Source organism: Oncorhynchus nerka, linkage group LG3 (assembly GCF_034236695.1).
Source record: "Oncorhynchus nerka isolate Pitt River linkage group LG3, Oner_Uvic_2.0, whole genome shotgun sequence".
NCBI classification, from domain to species: Eukaryota; Metazoa; Chordata; class Actinopteri; order Salmoniformes; family Salmonidae; genus Oncorhynchus; species Oncorhynchus nerka.
This window is the reverse complement of record NC_088398.1, coordinates 68,430,758-68,447,029: the sequence shown is the minus strand read 5'-3', so window position 1 is coordinate 68,447,029 and position 16,272 is coordinate 68,430,758. Positions and strand designations below refer to the sequence as shown.

Sequence of the window (16,272 nt, the reverse complement as noted above, 5' to 3'; positions counted from 1 at the left end):
ACACGTAGTCTGTCTATAGGCAGAACTGCTCCAGTACACGTAGTCTGGCTATAGGCAGAACTGCTCCAGTACACGTAGTCTGTCTATAGACAGAACTGCTCCAGTACACGTAGTCTGGCTATAGGCAGAACTGCTCCAGTACACGTAGTCTGGCTATAGGCAGAACTGCTCCAGTACACGTAGTCTGTCTATAGGCAGAACTGCTCCAGTACACGTAGTCTGTCTATAGGCAGAACTGCTCCAGTACACGTAGTCTGTCTATAGGCAGAACTGCTCCAGTACACGTAGTCTGGCTATAGGCAGAACTGCTCCAGTACACGTAGTCTGTCTATAGACAGAACTGCTCCAGTACACGTAGTCTGTCTATAGGCAGAACTGCTCCAGTACACGTAGTCTGGCTATAGGCAGAACTGCTCCAGTACACGTAGTCTGTCTATAGGCAGAACTGCTCCAGTACACGTAGTCTGTCTATAGGCAGAACTGCTCCAGTACACGTAGTCTGTCTATAGGCAGAACTGCTCCAGTACACGTAGTCTGTCTATAGGCAGAACTGCTCCAGTACACATAGTCTGTCTATATTCAGAACTGCTCCAGTACACGCAGTCTGTCTATAGGCAGAACTGCTCCAGTACACGCAGTCTGTCTATAGGCAGAACTGCTCCAGTACACGCAGTCTGTCTATAGGCAGAACTGCTCCAGTACACGTAGTCTGTCTATAGGCAGAACTGCTCCAGTACACGTAGTCTGGCTATAGGCAGAACTGCTCCAGTACACGTAGTCTGGCTATAGGCAGAACTGCTCCAGTACACGTAGTCTGGCTATAGGCAGAACTGCTCCAGTACACGTAGTCTGTCTATAGGCAGAACTGCTCCAGTACACGCAGTCTGTCTATAGGCAGAACTGCTCCAGTACACGTAGTCTGTCTATAGGCAGAATTGCTCCAGTACACGTAGTCTGTCTATAGGCAGAACTGCTCCAGTACACGCAGTCTGTCTATAGGCAGAACTGCTCCAGTACACGTAGTCTGTCTATAGGCAGAACTGCTCCAGTACACGTAGTCTGTCTATAGGCAGAACTGCTCCAGTACACGCAGTCTGTCTATAGGCAGAACTGCTCCAGTACACATAGTCTGTCTATAGGCAGAACTGCTCCAGTACACGTAGTCTGTCTATAGGCAGAACTGCTCCAGTACACGTAGTCTGTCTATAGGCAGAACTGCTCCAGTACACGTAGTCTGTCTATAGGCAGAACTGCTCCAGTACACGTAGTCTGTCTATAGGCAGAACTGCTCCAGTACACGTAGTCTGTCTATAGGCAGAACTGCTCCAGTACACGTAGTCTGGCTATAGGCAGAACTGCTCCAGTACACGTAGTCTGGCTATAGGCAGAACTGCTCCAGTACACGTAGTCTGTCTATAGACAGAACTGCTCCAGTACACGTAGTCTGGCTATAGGCAGAACTGCTCCAGTACACGTAGTCTGGCTATAGGCAGAACTGCTCCAGTACACGTAGTCTGGCTATAGGCAGAACTGCTCCAGTACACGTAGTCTGTCTATAGACAGAACTGCTCCAGTACACGTAGTCTGTCTATAGGCAGAACTGCTCCAGTACACGTAGTCTGTCTATAGGCAGAACTGCTCCAGTGTAATGCGTATGCATGCATACATGCACACCACTCAGGTGGGTTCTAATGTTTTTCCTATATGACCAGGATTCAAGCTCTGTCATGACCACACACAGATTCAACACCAGATATTTGTATGTACATTCAACATTTTATTGATGGGATAGTGTAGAAAGCGTTTTCTCAGTCTAAGCAAATGATTTGTATAGGTACACAGAAAGTCACAGAATGAACAAATGAAACCACTAACCCCTGGAGATACCCTGTACAAGTATCCTTGATAACACCAAAACATTTACCTGATTTAAGAGCTTCAGTTTGTGTGTAGGGAGGGAGTGTAGTAATATGTAGATCTGTGGCATAATTGCACAATATGAATGTCACATTCATGTCTATTGGAGGCTCCATTTTGGGTATGGGGAATGTCTCATCTACTACGGCCTCAATACTGATCCCAGATCTGGGGTGCGTTCAGCTCGGTGAAACATTCAGAATGTTGCAGATGGAAATGTAACACAAAACTACCTGACAGAATGACATCTGTTCCACATAACACATTTATATCTGAAAGTCCTGTGCAGTTGCTCCTTTCTGAACAGTGTCCCTGTATTTTGCCTCACGCACTTTGTCCCAAGATCAATATAACTAGTCGGAGATCAGTATTTCTTTAGCCTCTGCTTTTAAAGCCAGGATGTCTGAGACATGAGAGATTTGACAAAACAAGCAAGAGGGGGATATCCACCACAGAACAAGAACAGTTTTTCTTATCTTTCCTTGGTTGTTTGATACATGTACATCAATAAGGGATCTTAGCTTTCACCTGGTCAGTCTATGTCATGGAAAAATAGTGTATGTTCTGTGTGAGACATTGTGGAGGGAATAAGTGTTTGATGATTAGAATGTACAAATCTGACACACACAATCCCCCCTCTCTCTCTCTCAATTCAACATAGTTCACACACCAAGCCGACAGCATGGATAGAGAGGAGCAGGGCTGGTTGTGGTCTATGGGATAGACAGAGGAAAGGAGAGATCGAAAGAGAGCCTGAACGCCTGAGAAAGAAAACATAATAATGATATCGGTTTCCATTAATGATGTTCACAGACTATATAGGAATGAGGAAAGATGGGGTGGAATGATGAATGGAGCTGAAACAATTCCTCGTCGTGGAATATTTAAGGGACATAAACCAACAAACAGCAGTAACATCAGTAACACCCAGACTAAATGAAACAGATCGACTTCCTTTCAGATACTATTACACGTCATTATATTAGCTACATGTAGATAGAGATAATTAGGTCCATGTAGGTAACAGAGCGAGGAAGGGGCTGGAAACAAAGGAGAGCACAGGTTCTGTTTAAAGATTGTCGCAGTGACAACAAAGCGGACCAGATTCTAAATACTTTTTTTTCTCCTCTCTTCATATCACAAGATCACAAAGAAGACACAGAAAATGTACAATCCTGCTAAAAGTCTATATGAGAGGCCCAGTCCTGCGACAGGAGCCAGCTTCTCTACGTATATCTGGCATCAATATCACCATGCACTACATATAGTTACAGCTAGTTTTTTCTGCCTTATTTCAATACATTACGCACAAAATAAAAACATTCAATATTTCTTTGCCTTTTACATATTTCTGATGTATTAGTTATATATTTTTGTTTTTTTATAAATTTTTCTGGAAAAAAAACCTGAAACGCTTGTGGTATAATCCCACAGAGAGGAGCTCAGGGCAGACTGAGCCCCTCCTCCCTTGTGGTATAATCCCACAGAGAGGAGCTCAGGGCAGACTGAGCCCCTCCTCCCTTGTGATATAATCCCACAGAGAGGAGCTCAGGGCAGACTGAGCCCCTCCTCCCTTGTGGTATAATCCCACAGAGAGGAGCTCAGGGCAGACTGAGCCCCTCCTCCCTTGTGGTATAATCCCACAGAGAGGAGCTCAGGGCAGACTGAGCCCCTCCTCCCTTGTGGTATAATCCCACAGAGAGGAGCTCAGGGCAGACTGAGCCCCTCCTCCCTTGTGGTATAATCCCACAGAGAGGAGCTCAGGGCAGACTGAGCCCCTCCTCCCTTGTGATATAATCCCACAGAGAGGAGCTCAGGGCAGACTGAGCCCCTCCTCCCTTGTGGTATAATCCCACAGAGAGGAGCTCAGGGCAGACTGAGCCCCCCTCCTCCCTTGTGGTATAATCCCACAGAGAGGAGCTCAGGGCAGACTGAGCCCCTCCTCCCTTGTGGTATAATCCCACAGAGAGGAGCTCAGGGCAGACTGAGCCCCTCCTCCCTTGTGGTATAATCCCACAGAGAGGAGCTCAGGGCAGACTGAGCCCCTCCTCCCTTGTGGTATAATCCCACAGAGAGGAGCTCAGGGCAGACTGAGCCCCTCCTCCCTTGTGATATAATCCCACAGAGAGGAGCTCAGGGCAGACTGAGCCCCTCCTCCCTTGTGGTATAATCCCACAGAGAGGAGCTCAGGGCAGACTGAGCCCCTCCTCCCTTCGCTAGTGTTAAGAGCTGTTATGTCATCACTAAACACAGCACAGCTGTCATCTGAGAGAGAGGGAGGGGAGAAGAGTGCGTGGGAGAGATGGAGGGGGAGGGGAGAGTGCGTCAGAGTGAGTGAGGAAGAGGCAGGAAGATTGCAGGGATATTTGGGGCCTCTGTTTCACCCTCTTAGACCTGCGAGTGCTATCCTGAGGGGGAGGGCTCACCCACAGATAGACGGACAGATGAATCAATCAATGAGCTTCTCTGTTCTGTACAAACACTACAGGATATTATAGAAAAATATGCAGGTGAGTGAGGATATCCTTGTCTGACCAATAGCAGCTATGAATGTTGATGTGCTGCACTTTACGAGGAAAGGATGAAGGGTGAGTGTGGCTAGGTTGTATTTCAGCCCCCAGCTCCTTGGCACCACCCCTGGATAGCTGGAAGTAATATGACTACAACTATTTCAAACCAAATTCATTCTAGATTTTTCTGGCACTTCAGTCATACTGGTTTTACCTACTCAGTCCTTTCAGATCCATTGACAGCAATAGAGTAAGAGTTAGAAGGGTTTATGGACCAAAATGGTACGGGCCCTAGGTGTGAGGGGTTTATGGACCAAAATGGAACGGGCCCTAGGTGTGAGGGGTTTATGGACCAAAATGGAACGGGCCCTAGGTGTGAGGGGTTTATGGACCAAAATGGAACGGGCCCTAGGTGTGAGGGGTTTATGGACCAAAATGGAACGGGCCCTAGGTGTGAGGGGTTTATGGACCAAAATGGAATGGGCCCTAGGTGTGAGGGGTTTATGGACCAAAATGGAACAGGCCCTAGGTGTGAGGGGTTTATGGACCAAAATGGAACGGGCCCTAGGTGTGAGGGGTGAAAGGAAGTTCAGGGTCTGGGAGGGGTCAACGGGTAGCTCCTTAGTTCTGCATCTGTTCGAAGAACTTGTAGGTGGGGTTCTCATAGCCATTCTGCTGCATCTTGGACAGGTGACGCTCCTCTGGGGTCACTGCAGCATCCACCTGCAACACACACACCAGGTTAACACACAGGTACAGAACACCAACACACACACCAGGTTAACACACAGGTACAGAACACCAACACACACACCAGGTTAACACACACACACACACACACCAGGTTAACACACACACACACCAGGTTAACACACACACACACCAGGTTAACACACAGGTACAGAACACCAACACACACACACACCAGGTTAACACACAGGTACAGAACACCAACACACACACACACCAGGTTAACACACAGGTACAGAACACCAACACACACACCAGGTTAACACACAGGTACAGAACACCAACACACACACACACCAGGTTAACACACAGGTACAGAACACCAATACACACACCAGGTTAACACACAGGTACAGAACACCAACACACACACACACCAGGTTAACACACAGGTACAGAACACCAACACACACACACACACTAGGTTAACACACAGGTACAGAACACCAACACACACACACACCAGGTTAACACACAGGTACAGAACACCAACACACACACACACCAGGTTAACACACAGGTACAGAACACCAACACACATACACACCAGGTTAACACACAGGTACAGAACACCAACACACATACACACCAGGTGAACACACAGGTACAGAACACCAACACACATACACACCAGGTTAACACACAGGTACAGAACACCAACACACACACACCAGGTTAACACACAGGTACAGAACACCAACACACACACCAGGTTAACACACAGGTACAGAACACCAACACACACACACACCAGGTTAACACACAGGTACAGAACACCAACACACACACACACCAGGTTAACACACAGGTACAGAACACCAACACACACACCAGGTTAACACACAGGTACAGCACACCAATACACACACCAGGTTAACACACAGGTACAGAACACCAACACACACACCAGGTTAACACACAGGTACAGAACACCAACACACACACACACACCAGGTTAACACACAGGTACAGAACACCAACACACACACACACCAGGTTAACACACAGGTACAGAACACCAACACACACACCAGGTTAACACACAGGTACAGAACAACAATACACACACCAGGTTAACACACAGGTACAGAACACCAACACACACACCAGGTTAACACACAGGTACAGAACACCAACACACACACACACCAGGTTAACACACAGGTACAGAACACCAACACACACACACACCAGGTTAACACACAGGTACAGAACACCAACACACACACACACCAGGTTAACACACAGGTACAGAACACCAACACACATACACACCAGGTTAACACACAGGTACAGAACACCAACACACATACACACCAGGTTAACACACAGGTACAGAACACCAACACACATACACACCAGGTGAACACACAGGTACAGAACACCAACACACACACCAGGTTAACACACAGGTACAGAACACCAACACACACACCAGGTTAACACACAGGTACAGAACACCAACACACACACACCAGGTTAACACACAGGTACAGAACACCAACACACACACCAGGTTAACACACAGGTACAGAACACCAACACACACACCAGGTTAACACACAGGTTAACACACAGGTACAGAACACCAACACACACACCAGGTTAACACACAGGTACAGAACACCACCACACACACACCAGGTTAACACACAGGTACAGAACACCAACACACACACCAGGTTAACACACACACACACACCAGGTTAACACACAGGTACAGAACACCAACACACACACCAGGTTAACACACACACACACACCAGGTTAACACACAGGTACAGAACACCAACACACACACCAGGTTAACACACAGGTACAGAACACCAACACACACACACCAGGTTAACACACAGGTACAGAACACCAACACACACACCAGGTTAACACACAGGTACAGAACACCAACACACACACACACCAGGTTAACACACAGGTACAGAACACCAACACACACACCAGGTTAACACACAGGTACAGAACACCACCACACACACACCAGGTTAACACACAGGTACAGAACACCAACACACACACCAGGTTAACACACACACACACACCAGGTTAACACACAGGTACAGAACACCAACACACACACACACACACCAGGTTAACACACAGGTACAGAACACCACACACACACACACACCAGGTTAACACACAGGTACAGAACACCAACACACACACACACCAGGTTAACACACAGGTACAGAACACCAACACACACACACACCAGGTTAACACACAGGTACAGAACACCAACACACACACACACCAGGTTAACACACAGGTACAGAACACCAACACACACACACACCAGGTTAACACACAGGTACAGAACACCAACACACACACACACCAGGTTAACACACAGGTACAGAACACCAACACACACACCAGGTTAACACACAGGTACAGAACACCAACACACACACACACACCAGGTTAACACACAGGTACAGAACACCAACACACACACACACCAGGTTAACACACAGGTACAGAACACCAACACACACACACACCAGGTTAACACACAGGTACACACCAGGTTAACACACAGGTACAGAACACCAACACACACACACACACCAGGTTAACACACAGGTACAGAACACCAACACACACCAGGTTAACACACAGGTACAGAACACCAACACACACACCAGGTTAACACACAGGTACAGAACACCAACACACACACCATGTTAACACACAGGTACAGAACACCAACACACACAGGTACAGAACACCAACACACACACACACCAGGTTAACACACAGGTACAGAACACCAACACACACACCAGGTTAACACACAGGTACAGAACACCAACACACACACACACCAGGTTAACACACAGGTACAGAACACCAACACACACACCAGGTTAACACACAGGTACAGAACACCAACACACACACACACACACACACCAGGTTAACACACAGGTACAGAACACCAACACACACACACACCAGGTTAACACACAGGTACAGAACACCAACACACACACACACCAGGTTAACACACAGGTACAGAACACCAACACACACACACACACCAGGTTAACACACAGGTACAGAACACCAACACACACACACACACACCAGGTTAACACACAGGTACAGAACACCAACACACACACACACACACCAGGTTAACACACAGGTACAGAACACCAACACACACACACCAGGTTAACACACAGGTACAGAACACCAACACGCAGGCACAGAAAACATTCACCTCGATGATTCCGTGGTGGATGGAGGTATACTGCTTCTTCCTCAGCATAATCAGAGAGATGATGATGACTGTCGCTATGACAACCCCGCCCACCATCAGGCCGATGATGGCACCCTTGTTGGAGCCCACATCCTCAGCAAAGAACACCTGGTAATAATCAATACAACACCTATCAATCAACCTGGAGGTGTTGAGTGTTTCTGCAGTTATATACTATATATATCACTATATTGTGAAGGCAACATTATTTACCAGTCTCAAATGCAAATGTTCCCATCATAAACATGTGAACTTGGGCTACTGAGCCAGTTTGTGAAACACATGTACCAGTGTATACTGTAGGTAATTTACTGGGTGTTGCCGTACCAGTTTGTGATACATATATATGAATATGTACCAGTGTATACTGTAGGTAATTTACTGGGTGTTACCGTACCAGTTTGTGATACATATATATGAATATGTACCAGTGTATACTGTAGGTAATTTACTGGGTGTTACCGTACCAGTTTGTGATACATATATATGAATATGTACCAGTGTATACTGTAGGTAATTTACTGGGTGTTGCCGTACCAGTTTGTGATACACATGTATGAATATGTACCAGTGTATACTGTAGCTAATTTACTGGGTGTTGCCGTACCAGTTTGTGATACACATGTATGAATATGTACCAGTGTATACTGTAGGTAATTTACTGGGTGTTGCCGTACCAGTTTGTGACACACATGTATGAATATGTACCAGTGTATACTGTAGGTAATTTACTGGGTGTTGCCGTACCAGTTTGTGATACACATGTATGAATATGTACCAGTGTATACTGTAGGTAATTTACGGGGTGTTGCCGTACCAGTTTGTGATACACATGTATGAATATGTACCAGTGTATACTGTAGGTAATTTACGGGGTGTTGCCGTACCAGTTTTTGATGATGCACTTCATAGCTGGCGCTTTGCCGCTCCTCCTTCTCCACCCGCACCTCAGGAACCTCCTCAGGCTTCAGAGCAGACACTGGGCACAGTGAGGGACAGCATCCAAACATCATCAGAGACCTACACAAGCATAACCCAAACCACAAACATGCCAATACAGTAGAAACACAATCATATACACACTTACCAGGCCGAGTGGGCAGACCTCTATCTGGGACTGGACGAGCATCAACAGGATCAACTGTTTTAACAGAGGAAACACTCACGGACTAAAAGCTTTAGACCAATTTAATGGATAATGCATGTGTATTGCTGTGGTTTCGTTAGGCTGTGTGTTAAGGCTGGTTGTGAGAGTGTGTGTTGTGTGTGTGTTACCGTGGTTGTCAGTGTTGGGCTGATTGAAGCTCTCTGGGTGGATGAAGCCCAGTCGATCCAGGCCCATGCCAGGGTCCAGAGGGGCAGAGCTGTAAGCCTGGTCGGGCATCAGGGCATCGTTTCCATAGCTCACCCTGCCATCACTCTACAAACACAGGATACACATTACTGACTTTCTATCTGTGTGTGGGTTTGTGAGATAGGAGAGATTGTACTATTTTTATGAGCAAGAGTGTGCGTGCCTGTGTATGTGTGAAACTCACCCTCCCATCGCTCTGCAGAGATGAGACTTGCTGAGACAGCTCTGACTGAACCCTCTGCATCAGGACAGCTACACACAGACAGAGAGAGAGAGGCAGAAAGGAAAAAACATCATCTGTACAATATCTCAGTAATAACACAGCCCAGCACGACACAGTGTATAGACTGAATAATATCATGACACGGCAGTATATGGGAAGGTGTAGGGCGACACTCACAAACTTGGTCTTGGATTTCATTGGTCACGCTGGGCACCTTGTAGAGCAGCCCCAGGGATTGGTTCATCCTCTCGTCAATCACACGCAGGTGGGTCATCACCTAAAGGCCAGAAGGGCAAAGTTCAGAGGTCAAAGGAGTTACACAGGACACAGAGGGGCTTGTGGGTAGTGTAGGGTGGTTGAACGGTGAGCTTAGGGGTTTGTGCGTAGTGTAGTGTATTATAGTGGTTGGGGTACCTGGGGTCGGATCTGAGCAGCCTTTTTGGGGTCCACCATGCGGACGTGCTCGTAGTGTTTCAGGGTGTGTTGTCTGTCCTTCTGTTCTGCACGGACATACTTCTTCAACAGGCCAAGCACCTGACGAGGCTGAGAGACAGAGAGAGACAAGGGGATGAGGTACGGAGGGACAGCAGGATGGGACACAGAGAGAGAGAGAGGCGGGGGGGGGATGGGACACAGAGAGAGAGAGAGAGGCGGGGGGATGGGACACAGAGAGAGAGAGACAAGGGGATGAGGTACAGAGGGAGAGCAGGATGGGACAGAGAGAGAGAGAGGCGGGGGGATGGGACACAGAGAGAGAGAGAGGCGGGGGGATGGGACACAGAGAGAGAGAGAGAGAGGGGGGGGATGGGACACAGAGAGAGAGAGAGACGGGGGGATGGGACACAGAGAAGAGAGACGGGGGGATGGGACACAGAGAAGAGAGAGGGGGGGGATGGGACACAGAGAAGAGAGACGGGGGGATGGGACACAGAGAGAGAGAGAGGCGGGGGGATGGGACACAGAGAGAGAGAGGGGGGGGATGGGACACAGAGAGAGAGAGAGATGGGGGGATGGGACACAGAGAGAGAGAGACGGGGGGATGGGACACAGAGAGAGGGAGAGACGGGGGGGATGAGGTACAGAGGGACAGCAGGATGAGGGACAGAGAGAGAGACGGGGGGATGGGACACAGAGAGAGAGAGACGGGGGATGGGACACAGAGAGAGAGAGAGGCGGGGGGATGGGACACAGAGAGAGAGAGAGGCGGGGGGATGAGGTACAGAGGGACAGCAGGATGAGGGACAGAGAGAGAGAGACGGGGATGGGACACAGAGAGAGAGAGAGGCGGGGGATGGGAGAGAGAGAGAGAGGCAGGGGGATGGGACACAGAGAGAGAGAGAGACGGGGGGATGGGACACAGAGAGAGAGAGAGACGGGGGGGGATGGGACACAGAGAGAGAGAGAGGCGGGGGGATGGGACACAGAGAGAGGCGGGGGGGATGGGACACAGAGAGAGAGAGAGAGGCGGGGGGATGGGACACAGAGAGACAGAGAGAGAGAGAGGCGGGGGATGGGACACAGAGAGAGAGAGAGACGGGGGGGATGGGACACAGAGAGAGAGAGAGGCGGGGGGGATGGGACACAGAGAGAGGCGGGGGATGGGACACAGAGAGAGAGAGAGAGGGGGGGGATGGGACACAGAGAGACAGAGAGAGAGAGAGGCGGGGGATGGGACACAGAGAGAGAGAGAGACGGGGGGATGGGACACAGAGAGAGAGAGGCGGGGGGATGGGACACAGAGAGAGAGAGACGGGGGGATGGGACACAGAGAGAGAGAGAGGCGGGGGGGGATGGGACACAGAGAGAGAGAGAGAGGGGGATGGGACACAGAGAGAGAGAGAGACGGGGGGGATGAGGTACAGAGGGACAGCAGGATGGGACACAGAGAAGAGAGGGGGGGGGATGGGACACAGAGAGAGAGAGACGGGGGGATGGGACACAGAGAGAGAGACGGGGGGATGGGACACAGAGAGAGAGAGGCGGAGGGGATGGGACACAGAGAGAGAGAGACGGGGGGATGGGACACAGAGAAGAGAGGCGGGGGGATGGGACACAGAGAGAGAGAGAGGCGGGGGGGATGGGACACAGAGAGAGAGAGAGAGGCGGGGGGATGGGACACAGAGAGAGAGAGAGGCGGGGGAAGGGACACAGAGAGAGAGAGAGGCGGGGTGGATGGGACACAGAGAGAGAGAGAGACGGGGGGATGGGACACAGAGAGAGAGAGACTGGGGGATGGGACACAGAGAGAGAGAGACGGGGGGATGGGACACAGAGAGAGAGAGACGGGGGGATGGGACACAGAGAGAGAGAGACGGGGGGATGGGACACAGAGAGAGAGAGACGGGGGGATGGGACACAGAGAGAGAGAGACAGGGGGATGGGACACAGAGAGAGAGAGAGACGGGGGGGATGGGACACAGAGAGAGAGAGAGACGGGGGGATGGGACACAGAGAGAGAGAGAGACGGGGGGGGATGGGACACAGAGAGAGAGAGAGAGGGGGGATGGGACACAGAGAGAGAGAGAGACGGGGGGGATGGGACACAGAGAGAGAGAGAGAGACGGGGGGGATGGGACACAGAGAGAGAGAGAGAGACGGGGGGATGGGACACAGAGAGAGAGAGACGGGGGGATGGGACACAGAGAGAGAGAGACGGGGGGATGGGACACAGAGAGAGAGAGACGGGGGGGATGGGACACAGAGAGAGAGAGAGACGGGGGGATGGGACACAGAGAGAGAGAGAGACGGGGGGATGGGACACAGAGAGAGAGACGGGGGGATGGGACACAGAGAGAGAGAGAGACGGGGGGATGGGACACAGAGAGAAAGAGACGGGGGGATGGGACACAGAGAGAAAGAGACGGGGGGATGGGACACAGAGAGATTGAGACGGGGGGATGGGACACAGAGAGAAAGAGACGGGGGGGGATGGGACACAGAGAGAAAGAGACGGGGGGGGATGGGACACAGAGAGAAAGAGACGGGGGATGGGACACAGAGAGAGAGAGACGGGGGGATGGGACACAGAGAGAGAGAGACACGGGGGGATGGGACACAGAGAGAGAGAGACGGGGGGGGATGGGACACAGAGAGAGAGAGACGGGGGGGATGGGACACAGAGAGAGAGAGACGGGGGGATGGGACACAGAGAGAAAGAGACGGGGGGATGGGACACAGAGAGAAATTGAGACGGGGGGATGGGACACAGAGAGAGAGACGGGGGGGATGGGACACAGAGAGAGAGAGACGGGGGGATGGGACACAGAGAGAGAGAGACAGGGGGATGGGACACAGAGACGGGGGGATGGGACACAGAGACGGGGGATGGGACACAGAGAGAGGCGGGGGGATGGGACACAGAGAGAGAGAGAGACGTGGGGATGGGACACAGAGACAGGGGGTGAGGGACAGAGACAGGGGGTAAGGGACAGAGACAGGGGGTAAGGGACAGAGACAGGGGGTGAGGGACAGAGACAGGGGGGTGATGGACAGAGACAGGGGGGTGAGGGACAGAGACACAAAAAGTGTGTGCTTCATCTACCATAATAGCATCGCTATCCCAAAGAAAGGTAACATAGAACAACGTTTTAAACCACACAAAACCCAGGAAAGAGATTTTCCAACAAAGACTGACTTACAAAGAAGAAAGGAACAAGAACAAAACAACCAACTGGCAGCGCAGCAGTCAACTTTCACAAGGCCTGTGACCAACTGGCAGCGCAGCAGTCAACTTTCACAAGGCCTGTGACCAACTGGCAGCGCAGCAGTCAACTTTCACAAGGCCTGTGACCAACTGGCAGCGCAGCAGTCAACTTTCACAAGGCCTGTGACCAACTGGCAGCGCAAGCAGTCAACTTTCACAAGGCCTGTGACCAACTGGCAGCGCAGCAGTCAACTTTCACAAGGCCTGTGACCAACTGGCAGCGCAGCAGTCAACTTTCACAAGGCCTGTGACCAACTGGCAGCGCAGCGCAAGGCAGTCAAGTCAACTTTCACAAGGCCTGTGACCAACTGGCAACGCAGCAGTCAACTTTCACAAGGCCTGTGACCAACTGGCAAAGCAGTCAACTTTCACAAGGCCTGTGACCAACTGGCAGCGCAGCAGTCAACTTTCACAAGGCCTGTGACCAACTGGCAGCGCAGCAGTCAACTTTCACAAGGCCTGTGACCAACTGGCAGCGCAGCAGTCAACTTTCACAAGGCCTGTGACCAACTGGCAGCGCAGCAGTCAACTTTCACAAGGCCTGTGACCAAAGGGAGCGCAGCAGTCAACTTTCACAAGGCCTGTGACCACTGGCAAGGCCTCACAAGGCCTGTGACCAACTGGCAACGCAGCAGTCAACTTTCACAAGGCCTGTGACCAACTGGCAGCGCAGCAGTCAACTTTCACAAGGCCTGTGACCAACTGGCAGCGCAGCAGTCAACTTTCACAAGGCCTGTGACCAACTGGCAGCGCAGCAGTCAACTTTCACAAGGCCTGTGACCAACTGGCAGCGCAGCAGTCAACTTTCACAAGGCCTGTGACCAACGCAGCTCAACTTTCACAAGGCCTGTGACCGAGTCAACTTTCACAAGGCCTGTGACCAAAGGGAGCGCAGCAGTCAACTTTCACAAGGCCTTTGACCAACTGGCAGCGCAGCAGTCAACTTTCACAAGGCCTGTGACCAACTGGCAACGCAGCAGTCAACTTTCACAAGGCCTGTGACCAAAGGGAGGCGCAGCAGTCAACTTTCACAAGGCCTGTGACCAACTGGCAGCGCAGCAGTCAACTTTCACAAGGCCTGTGACCAACTGGCAGCGCAGCAGTCAACTTTCACAAGGCCTGTGACCAACTGGCAGCGCAGCAGTCAACTTTCACAAGGCCTGTGACCAACTGGCAGCGCAAGCAGTCAACTTTCACAAGGCCTGTGACCAACTGGCAGCGCAGCAGTCAACTTTCACAAGGCCTGTGACCAACTGGCAGCGCAGCAGTCAACTTTCACAAGGCCTGTGACCAAAGGGAGGCGCAGCAGTCAACTTTCACAAGGCCTGTGACCAACTGGCAGCGCAGCAGTCAACTTTCACAAGGCCTGTGACCAAAGGGAGGCGCAGCAGTCAACTTTCACAAGGCCTGTGACCAAAGGGAGGCGGCAACCATAGCCTCTTGTCGTGTGAGTAGTGCCCTCAGACCAGTGTTATTGCTAAGCATAAAAAGTTGTTCAAAGATGGGGAGATGATCAAGGAAGCATTTATTGAGGCTGCAGACTCACTGTTTGGGGATTTTAAGAATAAGGCTGAAATTATGGCTGCCATCAATTACATTCAGACAAGAAGATGTGAGGGAATAGCAGAGAACCTTGAGGATCAACTGAAGAAGGATACTGACAACTGCAAGTGTTATTCCCTCCAGTTTGACCAGTCCACAGATAATGGTAGATGTGGCAGTTATGCATTTCATCAGAATAGTAAACAAAAAAAGAAACCTCTCACTGTCAACTGCGTTTATTTTCAGCAAACTTAACATGTGTAAATATTTGTATGAACATAAGATTCAACAACTGAGACAAACTGAACAAGTTCCACAGACATGTGACTAACAGAAATGGAATAATGTATCCCTGAACAAAGGGAGGGTCAAAAGTAACAGTCAGTATCTGGTGTGGCCACCAACTGCATTAAGTACTGCAGTGCATCTCCTCCTCATGGACTGTACCAGACTTGCCAGTTCTTGCTGTGAGATGTTACCCCACTCGTCCACCAAGGCACCTGCAAGTTCCCAGACATTTCTGGGGGGAATGGCCTTAGCCCTCACCCTCCAATCCAAAAGGTCCCAAACGTGCTCAATGGGGGAGAGATCCGGGCTCTTCACTGGCCATGGCAGAACACTGACATTCCTGTCTTGCAGGAAATCACACACAGAACGAGCAGGATGGCTGGTGGCATTGTCATGCTGGAGGGTCATGTCAGGATGAGCCTGCAGGAAGGGTACCACATGAGGGAGGAGGATGTCTTCCCTGTAACGCACAGCGTTGAGATTGCCTGCATTGACAACGCTCATTCCTTCAACGATAAACGCGAATCCGACCATCACCCCTGGTGAGACAAAACCGCAACTCGTTGGTGAAGAGTGCTTTTTGCCAGTCCTGTCTGGTCCAGTGACGGAGTGTTTGTGCCCATAGGCGACTTTGTTGCCGGTGATATCTGGTGAGGACCTGCCTTACAACAGGCCTACAAGCCCTCAATCCAGCCT

The 16,272-nt window shown here is 50.4% G+C and overlaps 1 protein-coding gene across 2 annotated transcripts in view; it reads right to left on the bottom strand.

Annotated features, from left to right (window-relative positions):
• Window positions 1-1,756: 1,756 nt before the first annotated feature.
• The window catches only part of LOC115112824 (amyloid-beta A4 protein-like), a 60,223-nt gene continuing 45,707 nt past the window's right edge, over window positions 1,757-16,272 (bottom strand). For both annotated transcript variants that reach the window (XM_065015015.1, XM_065015010.1), the window contains 8 exons: window positions 10,458-10,586; window positions 10,221-10,320; window positions 10,005-10,072; window positions 9,742-9,886; window positions 9,554-9,607; window positions 9,354-9,445; window positions 8,428-8,574; window positions 1,757-5,150 (listed from right to left, as the gene is read on the bottom strand). In XM_065015015.1, the coding sequence (XP_064871087.1) occupies window positions 5,049-5,150; window positions 8,428-8,574; window positions 9,354-9,445; window positions 9,554-9,607; window positions 9,742-9,886; window positions 10,005-10,072; window positions 10,221-10,320; window positions 10,458-10,586 (837 nt within the window). In that variant the 3' untranslated portion in view covers window positions 1,757-5,048. The remainder of the gene's footprint in view (window positions 5,151-8,427; window positions 8,575-9,353; window positions 9,446-9,553; window positions 9,608-9,741; window positions 9,887-10,004; window positions 10,073-10,220; window positions 10,321-10,457; window positions 10,587-16,272) is intronic.